The following is a 14,623-nucleotide window of genomic DNA, read 5'->3' as shown; positions in this document are numbered from 1 at the left end:
AGGTGGCGCTATATTCAGAAAAATACGATTTATTAGCGCCATCTATCAACAATTCTAAAAAATGTTTCGAATAAATGTTACTTGTTATTTCATGAGGAATCCAAAACTGCAATAAAACACGGGGGTTCCTATTTAAGATTTTAGAGTTACCCCCCACCCCACCTCCAGGGTGTTAAGTGGGGGGGTCGTGTTTAATGTCATTCGATAGGTGTTTGAAAAATATTAAACAGATGTTTTTTGGCTTTTCATTTGGTCGTGTATTTCACGACATATTAGACCGTTTCTATAATTTACCTATGGTATCACAATTAATCGTTTTTTCCGATTACATCGCCATCTATCCACAATTAGCAAAAATCTCTCAAATAAAAGTTGCTTACTTACGTAAGGAATCCAAATCTGCAATAAAAACTGGGGATTTCCATTAAAGATTTGAAAGTTACCTCTCACCCCACCTCGAGGAGGTGAAGTGGGGGTCGTGTTTGGTGTCATTGGATAGATCTTTGAAAATTATTGAACACATATTTTTAAAAGACTAAGTTTTCACTCTAATGGCATATAACATATCCCACCAGAATGAAAACAATGGGAACCTTCTCTGGTTCTGGTATGAGAGACTAATAAGTTTCGAAACCGGTAGAGGTGCTTGCAGCACTCTCTGATTGGACTGGAATATGGTTCGGCTGTATTTTCGTTTTGCAACGAAATTGAAAATGGTTATTAATTTTTGACATATTTTTAAGTTTTTCGATCCGATGTTCACTTTGCGAAATATTTGACTGCTCCGCTACTTTTGGGACACCGTATATATGAAGAAAACAAAGAAGCTAGTCCTGAGGATTGCAACTCTCAACAGTATGACAGGTAAAGGAAGACAGTTCGCCGATTTCATGCAGAGGAGAAGGAGAATGGAATGGGTATTATTTTGAACAACGAAGGAACAAACATCTTGTAGGACGGAAGGATACAAAAATGGCACATAATCTATGAAACTACGCTGGATGATTGTCGCCGGGTACCAGAATCCTCGTATATCCAACGCGAATCTTTGCTCTTTAAGACTACCAATAAGATAATTAGATAGGCATTATCTTAATTGGGGCCCTAAGGGCAACTGTGGCCTACGCCACAAATTGAGCATTTTTAGATTAATATATCAATAAAAGCAGCAACATTAAATGTTCAGATTAACAGGGGCCTACACCATCTACCTTTATATTTGGTTAGATGGAGCTACACAATTTATAGCGCCATCCCATAAACATAATGGAAATACAAATGCAAAGATTACATTTACCTCAAAACTTCGTTTTTGGGCTTAGGCTATTGTTGCTCTGATAGCCTCAATTATGATAGGATGTTCATAATCTAATTAATTTGCTATTGGTCATTTGGTTTGAGAATTGCCCCCACCACTCTGTGGGTACGTACTCAAAACTATAAATAAAGGGCATTTTCAACCTATAGACATCGATGTTTTTCAGTTCTTGATCAGAAGCCAGATTGCGGCTAGGTCTCGGTTGATACAGTTATTATTCAACCCTACAAAGGTGCAAACACACCCCAAAGTTTAAGTATAACAAAGAATGAATGTCTCAAGACCACTGACACACTAAGGGCCGGTACTTTCTGTCCCGGTTAAACCTGAGTTAGAGGACATGATCATATATAAAGATTCGATAAAATTACAATTTGTTGTTAACAATTATTGGCAACACAAAAAACATCACTGAAATATTTTTACAGCTCATGACTTAACTAATGATTAAATATTTTATATAAATTATTATATACCTTCAATGTCACTTTCATCTGCTTCATCATCAATAAATGCAGACTTCTTCTGTTGAGTTTCAAATTCATTTTCTCTCTCATCATTTTCATCGTCGATTTCATCTTCACTAGACTCGCTCATTTCTTCTTCCTCGTCATCATCAAGTATAGCATCGTCCGCTCCGCATTCCGATTTTTCATCTTTGTAAGGATCCTCGGTATCGTTTATAACTTCTTTAGTACTTTTATTCTGCCAATGTTGGTACCTTTGCTGAGCTATTTGGGATTGTAGTTCGTTTCTGAGCTTTTGCAGTCTGACACCTAGAAAAAGCACATTAATGGTCATCGTCTGCGTCAATACAAGAGTAAACAAGCTAAAAGTGCGAGCATTATCATAACGAAAACTTTGTTTATTTACGAATTTAAATTCACAATATGGAAAAATCACTATTATGAAAAGTTGTTTATATCGATTGTGACGTCACAATGTCGACTTTAAGGTCGGATATCTCGAAAAAGGTTAGAAATACCGAAATGCCGTTTTCAGATTTGAATTCAGAAGACAAAACTACATAGTAATCCAGAGCTAGATTGGCTCTACGTATTGCAGGAGCGGCAACGCACGAACAAACAAACGAATATACTTTGCGAATTTATAAACGAAAAGTTCTCGTTGAAAATAATAAAAGTGATCCGTACCTGGTTTTTCTTCAATTGCTGTATCCTCGTCATCATCAACATGAATAGCTACAGTCTCTTTATGTATTTCCCCTCCGCTTTCCACGCTAATCACATTCAATTTAACTTTGTCTTTATGAATATGCTTCTTGGCAGTATGTTTAGCAAATCTTTCCATAAGTTTTGTAACTTCAGTGGGTTTAGCAACTGTATCTAAATCAATAACATTGTTGGAGGTATTACTGAGACGGGGCTTTGTATTAGCTAATCGCTCTTTCAACAATTCTAATTTCGACTTAAGTGGTTTTTCTGGCTCCATTGTAGAAGTCTCCATGCCAAAATTTTCAATTTCTTTATCCAACTCTGCAAAATATGCCTTTTGTTGGTCTTCAGTCATGGAGTCACTGTGCTGTTCATTGTCACTTATTTGCGGGTGCACTTCTTTACCTCCTACATTGACAATATTTTCTGTATTGTCTTCCATATCATCTAGATTAAATTCATACTCCATAGAAGATTGAAGATCTAAAGTATCTATGTTTTCAACTAATTTGTCGCCAGTCTTATCACAATTGTCTTCAATAGTTTTATCAGCACTGTTTTCTCTATCACCATCTTTGCTAAGATTATTTGAGCTTGCCTTTTCTTCAAATTCTTTACCAATTTTGTCAGTTGTGTTATTTATATAACTAACCTGTGATTGATCAGTGTTCAAAACGTCATCGTCAGTTAAGATACTTTGTGCATTAGTACTATCATCAACTTCCATATTAGTTATCACGCATTTATCAATTGTTGTCCCTGCATTTTCACCATTTTCAGAAATGACTTTGTTTTCAAAATCTTCAGGCATTAGGCTGTCTTTGTCAGTTACTTCTTCTGAGTCTTCTTTGCTGCAAGACACCTGATCCAGTTCAGACTGTGGAGGAACATAATCAGAATCTTTGTCATCCTCAGTCTCTTCTTCGCTATCTGATTTGTAAAACTCTTCGACTTCTTTGTGTCTCTTTTGCAGATTTTTACTATAAGTAAAGAAAAAACAATAAAAAAATATTACAATGTTTATATAGCTATAATAATTTACTTAAGGGCATAGGCTCAAAATGTCGCCTGTCAAAATGTTAAACTAATAAATATTTTTTTTTGAAAAATTTAAACGCAGAATGAAAGATTATATTATTACTATTACTGAGGGCCGAAAGTCCTTGAAAACTTCTATAATGTTTATTTTAGTAAGTTACAGGGGTGAAAATAAAAGAGAAAATTTAGTGTGATTTTTAATTGCAAATATTTCATTCAAAAGAAACTTTTTATTTATTCTAAGGGACTTTCGGTAATAACGTAATCTTTCATTCTTCATTTAAATTTTTCAAAAATACTTATCAGTTTTCTCAGTATTCGAAAAAAATTATTACATTTAAAACATATTAAAAATTTTGACAGGCGACATTTTGCGCCTTTCCCCTTAATATTTAATTAACAACTTTAAAAAGAAGTAAAACTTATTAATATACGAAAATTAAAAAATATTAACTTACGAAACAACCTTCAATTGTTCAATGGACATCTTAATAGCGACAGATGGCGGGGTTTTAGCGGCCATAGGGACAGCAGAAGCCAGTTTAGGTCTTCTTGATAAGAATTCCTTCAACGTGAATGACTTCGGTCTGTGATATGGCAACGATATATTTGATTCTCTTTTCATTCTCTGAGATTCCGACTGTATTTCTTTCCTCAACTCTGCAGCTTCTTTGCCACTCATCTAAATATAATTCGTAATTAACTATTTGTTTCCACTAAAAAGTGGAAAAGAATACTAACCTTTACAAAATTATATGGATTGACAAAAACTATGTGAAGCTTATTTAAGGGGATAGGCGCAAACTTTCGACTTCAACGCTATTTAAATGCATTCATTTTTTTTTTCGAATCCTGAGAAAACTAATAAGTATTTTTGAAAAATTTAAACGCAGAATGAAACTTTACGTTATTACCGAGAGTCAAAAGTCCCCGAAAACTTCTATAATGTTTATTTTAATAAGTTACAGGGGTGAAAAGAAAAGAGAAAATTTAGTGTGACTTTTAATTTCACAATCTCATTCAAAACAAAATTTTTATTTATTCTAAGGGACTTTCGTCCCTCGGTAATAATTTAGTCTTTCATTCTGCATTTAAATTTGTCAAAAATATTTACTTATTAGTTTTTTCAGGATTCGAAAAAAAATGAGCACTGTGTCTGTGGTGATATTTTCCAAATCGAACATTAGCTATCTTTGTCCTACAACACACTCAGTGGAACAGAATGTGCTGACAAGATAGTGACAAACAAGGCTGCTAAATATTTGACACGGCTTCAGGAATATTTTGAGTTGTTTATTAAATGCCTAATATTGATAGTTTATATGATAAATAATTGATTTAAGACGTGAAATTAATAAAAAGTTATTTATTGTTTATTATTTATGGAAGATCCAAGCAGAGAATACACCAGGATATATTCTGTGATCCAAGTATTTTGTTGTTAAAGATGTTCAAAATTTATCTACGCGTTCCATAGTAACACTATATTATTAAAAAATGAGCGGCCGTGGAGTAACGGCATAATCGCTGGCCTCATACGCCAGTGCACGTGGGTTCGAGCCCTGCCAAAGACAAACCATTTTCATTTCCAATAATGACACGAGCCGTCTCACCGTGCCTCGGAGAGCACGTAAAGCCGTCGGTCCCCCTGGGCTAGTGTACATCGGCACTAGTTACTTAAAACAGGGTTAAAAATGTAAATGGCGCCGGAACTATCCGAAAGGATCTCCCCGGCAAAAATGCCATACGATATTATTATTATTAAAAAATCACTTTATCACTTTTCCTCTTTTCCCGACTAAATATTAGTTTTTATTGGATAGTATATAAATTATTGTAATCACTGTATACATAGTTGACTTAATAACTGACTAATAATAAGTTGACTTGACAACTGAATTAATAATTTAAGCGATTACACAAGCGATTATACAAGTAACAGTTATCCAAGAACATTCAAAAGCAGTCTCCAAGTTAATGATGACAATGTCATTATCAAGTAATGTTTACATCTCCATACCAGTGAGAATTTTACAATACGTAATTTGCCATGTAAAGAAAGAAAAAGTAGGGATAGCCGTAAAATATTTGCACCTAGCTCGTAATTCCATAAACATTAGTATGTATATAGAAGGAATATGTGCATATATTTTAATCTGTCTCTTTTTAAAAATTTTAAAACTAAAATAATAAAAAATATAACAAAAGGAAGGACATAGATTGTAAAGCTGATGATACAAAAAGAGGTTTGGACATTTACCTTTTTTGGTTCTCCTTCCTCTTTAGGCATAGATTTTTTCTTGTATTTGACTGGTTTAATAACATCTTCTTCTGACATACTATCATCCTCGTCACATTTTGGTTTATCTTCATCATTGTCTTCATCTGCTGAACTTTCAGAATCACAGAGAGCTGTCCAATTATTTGACTACCAAAGAAAGGTAAATTAAATGACAATAAAGTTTGTTTACTTGTATATTGTATATATACAGTGTGTTCCAACGATAATTTGAACCCGTCAATCTGTATTAGGAGCGGGACGAATTTTCATGCAAAATTCATGCCCTCAAATGTAACCCCCCACTACCCCGCATCAACCCCCAGTTTTTTTTAAATAACAAGTGTGGTCGAGTGGCACAACATCATTTAATAGGTAATTTTTTCTCTAAACGACACTATATTTTTTTAATTTACGGAATAACTGAAGATAAATTTGGATTTAACTATTCTTTTTCTCATAGGCATCTTTCAGTGCGTCACAGATTTTCGATTTCTTTCTAACGCATTAAATTGTATGTGACAGAAAAAAAGGCATGTCCGTGATTACAGACATTTATAACATTTATTCTAGTTGTCGACAGATGGCGCTATAATCGAAAAAAAAATTATTTACGAATTACATAATATATCTATGAATATAATCTATACAATTTATAAAACTATACAAATCAAAGAAAATACCATTTTATAAATGCAATAAACACAATTGATTTGATTTTATGCCAAATTGCACATAAAATGTGACAACTGTCAGATTTACCTAAAATGTCATTTTTTATTTTATTTATTTAACCTCCTTTAATACACAAAATAATTGTTATTACATTAAAAGAGTGCTTACTACTGCTAAAAACTCATTCCTATATTAAGTACTAAACCTAAACAGAATAGAACATGTAAAAAAACACACTACAAATACGTCTAGACAAATAATTACATCTAAATACAAATAAATACATCTAAATAAAATTTTACGACAACTTTTGTATACTAGAAATTTGTTTCAGAAGCAACTTTTATTTGTTTCACAGAAGAATTTAAAAAGTCTATATCACAGTTAATTATCATATGGTTACATTCTTCTAACATCTTATTTATGGGTGAACAATCAGTCTTATTAGTTGAGAACAGTCGTTTGTTATTAATTCTTAAATGTGTTTTTGGAACATGAAATTTAATACTATTTATAAAAAAGCAATCTTTATATTTAATGTGATTTACAACATAGTATATAAAAAGGGCTGAATGAAAATGTCTTCTATTATCCAGTCGCTGAACTTTAAAACAAGTTAGCATAGCATTATAGGAAATCATGTAGGGATAGATACCAAACTTTCTGACATAAAGAAACCTCAAGAATCGTTTTTGAACCTTTTCAATCAGATCAACATTGAATTCGGCTTGTGGTGCCCATATAATAGAGGCATACTCCAAGTGAGATCTTACCAGTGCATTGTATAATGATATTAGAGTTTCAGTTCTTTTAAAAAATTTTGAATTACGAATTATGAAGCCAAGAGTTCTGTATGCCTTTCCAATGATGATCCGATAATGTTCACTAAATCTCAAATTTTGCTGAAACATTACTCCAAGATCTTTGCAAGTGTTCTTTCTTTCAAGTACAGTGTTAGAAATTTTGTATTGGTTCTCTACGTATTGTGTTTTTCGAGTGATAGTAAAAACATGACATTTAGAAGTGTTTAGAAACATTTTGTTGTCATCAAACCATTGACTTACTGAGTTCAGATCACATTGCAGCATCTCAGAGTCCTGTAGAGTTGAAATTTCTCGAAAAATCTTAAAATCATCTGCAAATAGCAGGCTTGTTGAAAACTTCACACAGTGAGGCAAATCATTAATAAATATAGCGAACAGAAGAGGACCCAAGTTGCTACCTTGTGGTACCCCTGATGTCGACATAAATGGCTTAGATAAACTATTCCCTACTTTGACTTGATTTAACCTATCAGAAAGGTATGACCTCAGAAACATACATGCTTCTGAATCAAAATCAAATTTGCTTAGCTTTTCAATAAGTATAGAGTGATCAATCTTATCAAAAGCTTTGGTGCAGTCAGTAAAAATTACATCCAGCTGAGTTTTATTATTTATGGCCTCTGCTGCAAAACTTGTAAAAACACACAAATTTGACACAGTGGACTTCCCTGGTAAGAAACCATGTTGTTCTGGACAGAACCTATCTCCAAAGTAATTCAAAATATTGTTATAAAGCACATTCTCGAATATCTTAGCAATTGAATTGATGACAGATATAGGCCTATAGTTCTCAATGTTACCAGCATTACCTGATTTAAATATAGGTGTTATAACTGCATGCTTTAAGCTATCTGGAAATTTACTTTGCTTTAGGGACAAATTAAAAATTAGTGTAAGGGGGACAGAAAGAGCCTCTGCACAACCTTTAAAAATGTATGCTGGTATACTGTCCTTACCTGTGGCTTTTTTTGGTTTTAGTCTTTTGATGCTTTGGAGAACATTCTCAACTGTTACTTTTGAAAAGTGAAAAGCCCCTTGATTCAGTGTACTATTTAGACTATTTGATCTTTGAAATACAGAGCCAAAATATTCTGCAAAAACATTGGCAATATCCTGACAGCCACTTATGTCCACACCCCTATAAGAGACCTCTGTTGGAATTTTATTATTTACACCACGGGATTTTATAAAGGACCAAAAACTACTAGGGTCAGTTTGTACATTATTCTCAATATTTATATTGTGACACCTATATGCTTCTCTACTAAGCTGTTTCACTTCTCGTCTCAATGATTTATATTCATCCAAAGCCAAAGCATTTGCAGATTTATTTACCTGCCTATGAAGACGATTCTTACGTTTAATCTTCGATATAAGTTCCGAAGTAAAGAAGATTGGATACCTGTTTGTTATTCTTAATACATTCCTTGACTGTTTTTTGGGTATTGACTGATCAATACATGCATACAGCTTTTCATAAAACAACTGCATACATACATCCACATTAAAGCACCCCTCCAGCTCTGTCCAATCCATATCTTGAATGAGGCCATACAAAAGGTGAAAATCACCCTTTGCATAGTCATAGAAAAATGAATTTTTATACAATTCTCGGTTGAATCTAAAAAATTAAATGTGACCATAAATTCAAGACAAGGATGATATATGTCCTCATTAACAAGTGGTACATTGCATTTTATTAAATTATTGACATTCATGTTTGAAAATACTAAATCTAACTTTCTTTGCATATGATTATACACTGAGTTGTGTTGGGTAAGGTTATGTATATCAATAAAATTAGTTAACAAATCACATTTTGCACAGCCCCTGTTACCATAAAAAGGCAAATTAAAATCACCTAACAACAAAAAATTTACATTAGTACCCAAAATATCATCAAAAATAGATAAAAACTTTACATAATCATCATCACATGTATTAGGGGGCAAATATGTAAGACATAAATAGAAACATACATTTTTAATTTTGACTTTTAGTAGTAAGCACTCAATATGACAACTTACATTAATTTGAACTGGTTCGACCCTAAATTTCTTCTTTACTGCCAGCAGGACACCACCACCCCTGGTTTTTTTATTACTCCTGTCTTTCCTAAATACAGTATATCGTTGATCTACCAGTTCACTATCCTTTATCCCTTCTGTCAGCCAACTTTCAGTTATTGCAATAAAATCATAATTTTCTACTGCAACTGCAGCAAAAAAATCGTGGCACTTCGTTCTCAATCCTCTGGCATTTTGATAATAAAACTTTAGGTTTCTGTTGGAGCTATTACTTGTCATGTTAGAATAAATGTTATAAATGTGTATTATCACGGACTTACCTTTTTTTCTATCATTTGTGACGCAATGAAAAATGCTCAAGAAAAGCACCATACCTAATTTATTGGTTGAACATCAGTAATAACAAAAAACATAAAATTTCATCAAATTAACCAATTAAATGTTTGAAATGACCTCCTGTGACCTCCATACAATAATACAGGCAATTTAAGATACTTCATACATTTGTAAATCAATCTAGTGTTAATAATCAGCATTCTGTCACAATTCTTTGTCGCAACTGCGAGATCTGCAGTCGGAGTGGCGTATATTTTTGATTTTAGTTATCCCAAACAAAAAATCCAAAGGCGGAAGATCCGGTGATCTGGCCGGCCACTCTATAGGACTCCTTCTGCCAATCCAACGGCCTGGAAAACGTTGATTAAAAATCTGGTGGCCGGCCAGATCACCGGATCTAGCCTGCCTTTGGATTTTTTGTTTGGGATAACTAAAATCAAAAAGATATGCCAATTCCCCTGTAGATCTTGCAGAGTTGCAACAAAGAATTATGACAGAATGCTGAATATTGACACCGGATTGATTTGCAAATTTACGAAGTGTCTTTGAGAATTCTGGGGGTTGATGCGGGGTAGTGGGGGGTTACATTTGAGGGCATGAATTTTGCATGAAAATTCGTCCCCTCCCAATAAAAATTTATGTGTTTTTTTTTTAATCTTTAAGAAACTCTTAATTTCTGAGTTTCTGGGGGGGGGGGGTCATTGTCGTTGGGACACAGTGTATACGCATAATAATAATGAAATATGATTACAAAATTATTAGAGAATACCAGGGAGGGTTTAGAGCAGGAAAAACAACTACTGAGCAAATAAGTAGGTACCTATGTTAAAATTAATACACGCTTATGAACAAAACTTAGGATTACATGTTATTTACTGATTGTAAACAGACATGTTATGTAACTTCATAAATGATAGGTTGCTAAATTCAATAATGAAAGCAAAAAAATGGGTCTAAACTGCAGTTTACAAGACAGTAATCAGACCTACAGTGATGTATGCCAGTAAATGTAGATTATGAACAGCAGCAAGAAAATACAGACGGTAGAGAATAGTTGGAAAAGACAAACAAATAAAGAAATAATCAGAATGTATGGAAAACCAATAATTACATCAAATATATGAGCCCATCTAAATGGTCTAGATTCTAGATGGCTTGGTCAAATTATATGAATGCCGGTATTAAAACAATATTGAAGGAGGAAAAATTGGGAGAAAGAAAAGAGGATGTCCAAAGAAGAAATTGTTCCATACTTTACCTTTTTTGCTGGTTGCTCTCGAACCAAATCACCTTTAGAATTCACTGCATAGATAGGCGTTTCCTCAAGAGGGGCATCAGAAAAGCTTTTATTATGAGGAGTCACTTGTTCAGCCTCAGAATCACTACTTTCAAGACCAACATTATTAGATATGTGCTTAGTATTAGCATTTTTAAGATTGGAATTTTCCTCTAATATATTTTCATCATCAGAATCAGCAAATCTATTCATAGTTTCTTGATTACTACTAAAATTGTCAATTAAATGTTCTTGAGAAGTTGGTAATTCATTTTCAGAATCACTTTCAAGTAATGTTATACGTTTTCTTATTTTGTTTGCTGAAAATTTGGTATTCATATTTTTAGCTGCTGTAAGAACAAAATACAAAAATTAATTTTTTGTGAAAAAGTATTACAAAATATGATTTTTCTATGGCAGTGCTAAAACAGCCACTTTCCAGCACACATTTCCTTTCCGAAAGTTGCAAAAATACCTTGTAATATGGCTTTATAATATATTATAATACATGCAATAAGCTAATATTTAAATATTATTTACTAATTTATTTCTTTATCTTATTGTGTTCATGTTTTAATAAAATTAACGCAATTATTTCATTCATAGAGATTCTGACCAATAGAAAGTTACAAGAAAAAACATTACAGCAGGAATTTTTTTCAATAATTGCCTGTTGTCAAGTATTACGTCATATGCCCTTTGTTGCTACGCAAAAATGAACATTCAGTGACATTAATGACAATTAATGTTTTACAACTTGTCAAAGTCAATGTCAATGAGAACACCATGAACAGGTTTAGCAAATATTCAGGCGAAGATATCAATAAAATATTAGTTAAAATGATTTAAAAAACAGTTTAATTCATGAAATAATCTTACCGAATTACTCTCAAGCGCTTAAAAATTACTGATTTGTTTTGCCCTCGAGACACTTTGACATAATTTCACTACCCGAAGGGGTAAACTGTTAAAACTGTCAAAGTGTCACTCGGGATCCAAATTGATAATTTTAGAGCTCTCGTTTAATTACTACTGACAGTTCGTTGAAATAGAATTATTTTAATATAATATTTAAAAGTCAAATCAGTAGACAATCAGAATAGTTTTGAATCGTCGTCATGGAAACCAATTTTATTTTATTGAAAATTTGGTTTTGACAACCTTGTCAGAGAACACATTTCCAAATGATTAAATTTGCATACATTTTTGTATTATGTATTGTTGTACATTGAATTTACTTATATAAATAACTTTAAATAAATTACTTTACGTAAATAAAAAACTCTATTTGTTGTGGCTTTTTCCAAATGTACGGCAGTAGAAAAAATATTGTTCCTAACTCATGCAGAAAGTGTCTTTCTCACACTCTACTCGAAAGTATCACTATCTGGACTAGTTAGGAAAATAACTATTTATATTGATAAATAATATTGGGTAACGTTATAAACCTCAACCTCACTAATAAAAGATATACATATTAGTCATAGAATAATTTGATAAGGGATTTCAATTACTGGGAAAATCAAGAAAAAGTGTGACATTATAGGAGATTGAAATGGGCTATAACAGAATATTTTTTTAATCTACTGTCATCATTATGTTCCTTGCCTTTATCATAGAATAAAATCATATAGGTAAGTCTTATCATATAATCTCGAGTATATGACACGAAAATTGAATGAGGAATTTGCAAAATGGAGTCTGATAATGAACATGGAAAAGACGTTGTACCTCTGCGTAGGAGAGGAAACTGCTGACCTGCAACTGAAAAAAAATAAAACAGTAAAACGATGTAAAGACTGTAGATACCTGGGAATAAATTTTAACAAAGAAGAAACAGATGATACAGAGGTAAACAGTAGAATAAATAAAGCTAGAAAATTAATTAAATCTCTGAATGGAATATCAAAGAATATAGATGTTCATAGCAGGGTACTGCCCTGTAACGTTTCAGCATAGGATTTTGTATTCCTACTGAGTAGTTGCATGTGACCTGACAACAACTACAGTATTTTCAAGGGACAAATAAACGTGACCATCTGTTCCATTCAAATGCTTCTTCTAGGAGAGTATATATTCTTTGGGAATATTATGGAGTACTGAAATAGGAAAACAAAGAAAACCGAGAATATATGTCACAATGATAAAAAGCACACTGCTGTACGAATCTGAAAAGTGGCGTCTTAAAGAACATCAAATAAGGAAAATAGAAGCCACAGAAATGGATGCATTACGAAGAGCAGCTAGAAAAACGAAACTTGATAGGGTTCGAAACAACACAATAAAGGAAGAAATTTGTCTAAAAGAAACTGAACGACTGCATATAGAGAAAACAGCTTACATGGTATGAGCATGTTAAAACAACGCCAGAAGAAAGACTTCCAAAGAAAGTAGCAAAATGGATGCCTCCAGAACACAGGAAACAAGGAAGATCAAAGAAATTGTAGATGGAAGGAGTTAGATCAATGAGCGAACGAGGATTGAGAGAAGAAGATTGTAACGATATAATGTGGTGGTAATTGGGCATTGTACAACATCGCAGGATGTTCTAACCGGAATCTATATATTTATATAAAATCATATAAACAAAAATAATCCATTACCTTTATCTTGGGAATTAGTTTTTCCTTTTCTGTTCTTTTTTAATGAACCTGAAGAATCAGAGCTTAATGATTCACTATCTGAAACAGTAAGGTGTTTCTTCAAGTTAGATTTATTAATTATTTTAAAATTCACAGCCTCATCTTCAGATTCTTCGGAGTCAAATAACTCTTTTTTCCCCTTCTTTTTGAACACTTTAATTTTTATTATACCATCATCAATCTCTGATGCTTCCTTGTCAGAAATTTGAAGTTTATTATGTCTACGTCTAGCTCCTATTTCATCTTCAGAATCTGTGGAGTGGAATAATTGGTTAAGTTTCTTTTTGTGTCTCTTATTTATTATATTATCTTCAGTACCTGATGATTCATTATCAGAGATTGACAAAGGTTTATTTTTATTTACATCAGTTTGACTAGATATTTCAGTTTCCAAGGAAATATTTTTTTTGTGGCCAGAAAAAGTTGTTGATGTATCTAAAGTCACATTACTTATAGATTCTGTATTAGTAATTTCGTGTGAATTTCTAGTATTAATTTCATTATTAAAAGCACTTGTGACAATTTCTAAATTGTTACTCTCCTCTATTTCTCCATTATTAACTCCCTGCTGGGGAGTACTTTTAAAATCATTGTTATTTTCCTGTGAAATACTGTTTGCTTCATCTGAAGAATTGGGAAGAACCTCCATAGTTTAGTATTTTAGATAATTTAGACGAAGATGACACCATACATCACTAATTTAATTATAAAACAACAAATTTTTAGAGATGAAACATTTATCTTTCCGCCTTTTAAACTTTTAAACCAATAACCTAAACCTAACCTAAATTTTTAAGAATTCCCGCATTCTTCTTCGTTTTTAAATTGATTGGAACCAGTGATGTGGGCAGAGATATGTAAAGAAAATAGATCAGGCTACGGCTAGTCATATGCCACTCTATGGGTGCATTCAGCAGACGCAATCGCTAACTAATCGATTAGTAATCGATTTGTGATTTACATGCTAAATGTCACAATTTATGTGGCATTCAGCAGAAAATCACTAATCGATTAGTTAGCGATTGTGTCTGCTG

General features: G+C 32.7%; 1 protein-coding gene across 4 annotated transcripts in view; it reads right to left on the bottom strand.

Moving 5' to 3' along the window:
* LOC114330470 (claspin) overlaps nt 1–14,397 on the bottom strand; it is a 53,232-nt gene extending 38,835 nt beyond the window's left edge. Inside the window, exons 1-7 of one of the 4 annotated variants that reach the window (XM_050653256.1) lie at nt 13,908–14,396; nt 13,551–13,841; nt 10,930–11,297; nt 5,792–5,959; nt 3,990–4,213; nt 2,473–3,473; nt 1,795–2,094 (exon numbers count right to left, since the gene is read on the bottom strand). In XM_050653256.1, coding sequence (XP_050509213.1) covers nt 1,795–2,094; nt 2,473–3,473; nt 3,990–4,213; nt 5,792–5,959; nt 10,930–11,297; nt 13,551–13,841; nt 13,908–14,238 — 2,683 coding nt within the window. In that variant the 5' untranslated portion in view covers nt 14,239–14,396. Of the gene's footprint in view, nt 1–1,794; nt 2,095–2,472; nt 3,474–3,989; nt 4,214–5,791; nt 5,960–10,929; nt 11,298–13,550 lie in introns of all 4 variants that reach the window. The other 3 variants (XM_028279824.2, XM_050653255.1, XM_028279818.2) reach the window with 3 other exon arrangements.
* Between the last annotated feature and the right edge of the window lie 226 nt (nt 14,398–14,623).

The sequence above is a fragment of the Diabrotica virgifera genome, chromosome 6, assembly GCF_917563875.1.
Source record: "Diabrotica virgifera virgifera chromosome 6, PGI_DIABVI_V3a".
NCBI lineage: Eukaryota > Metazoa > Arthropoda > Insecta > Coleoptera > Chrysomelidae > Diabrotica > Diabrotica virgifera.
This window is presented reverse-complemented; position numbering and strand designations above follow the sequence as displayed.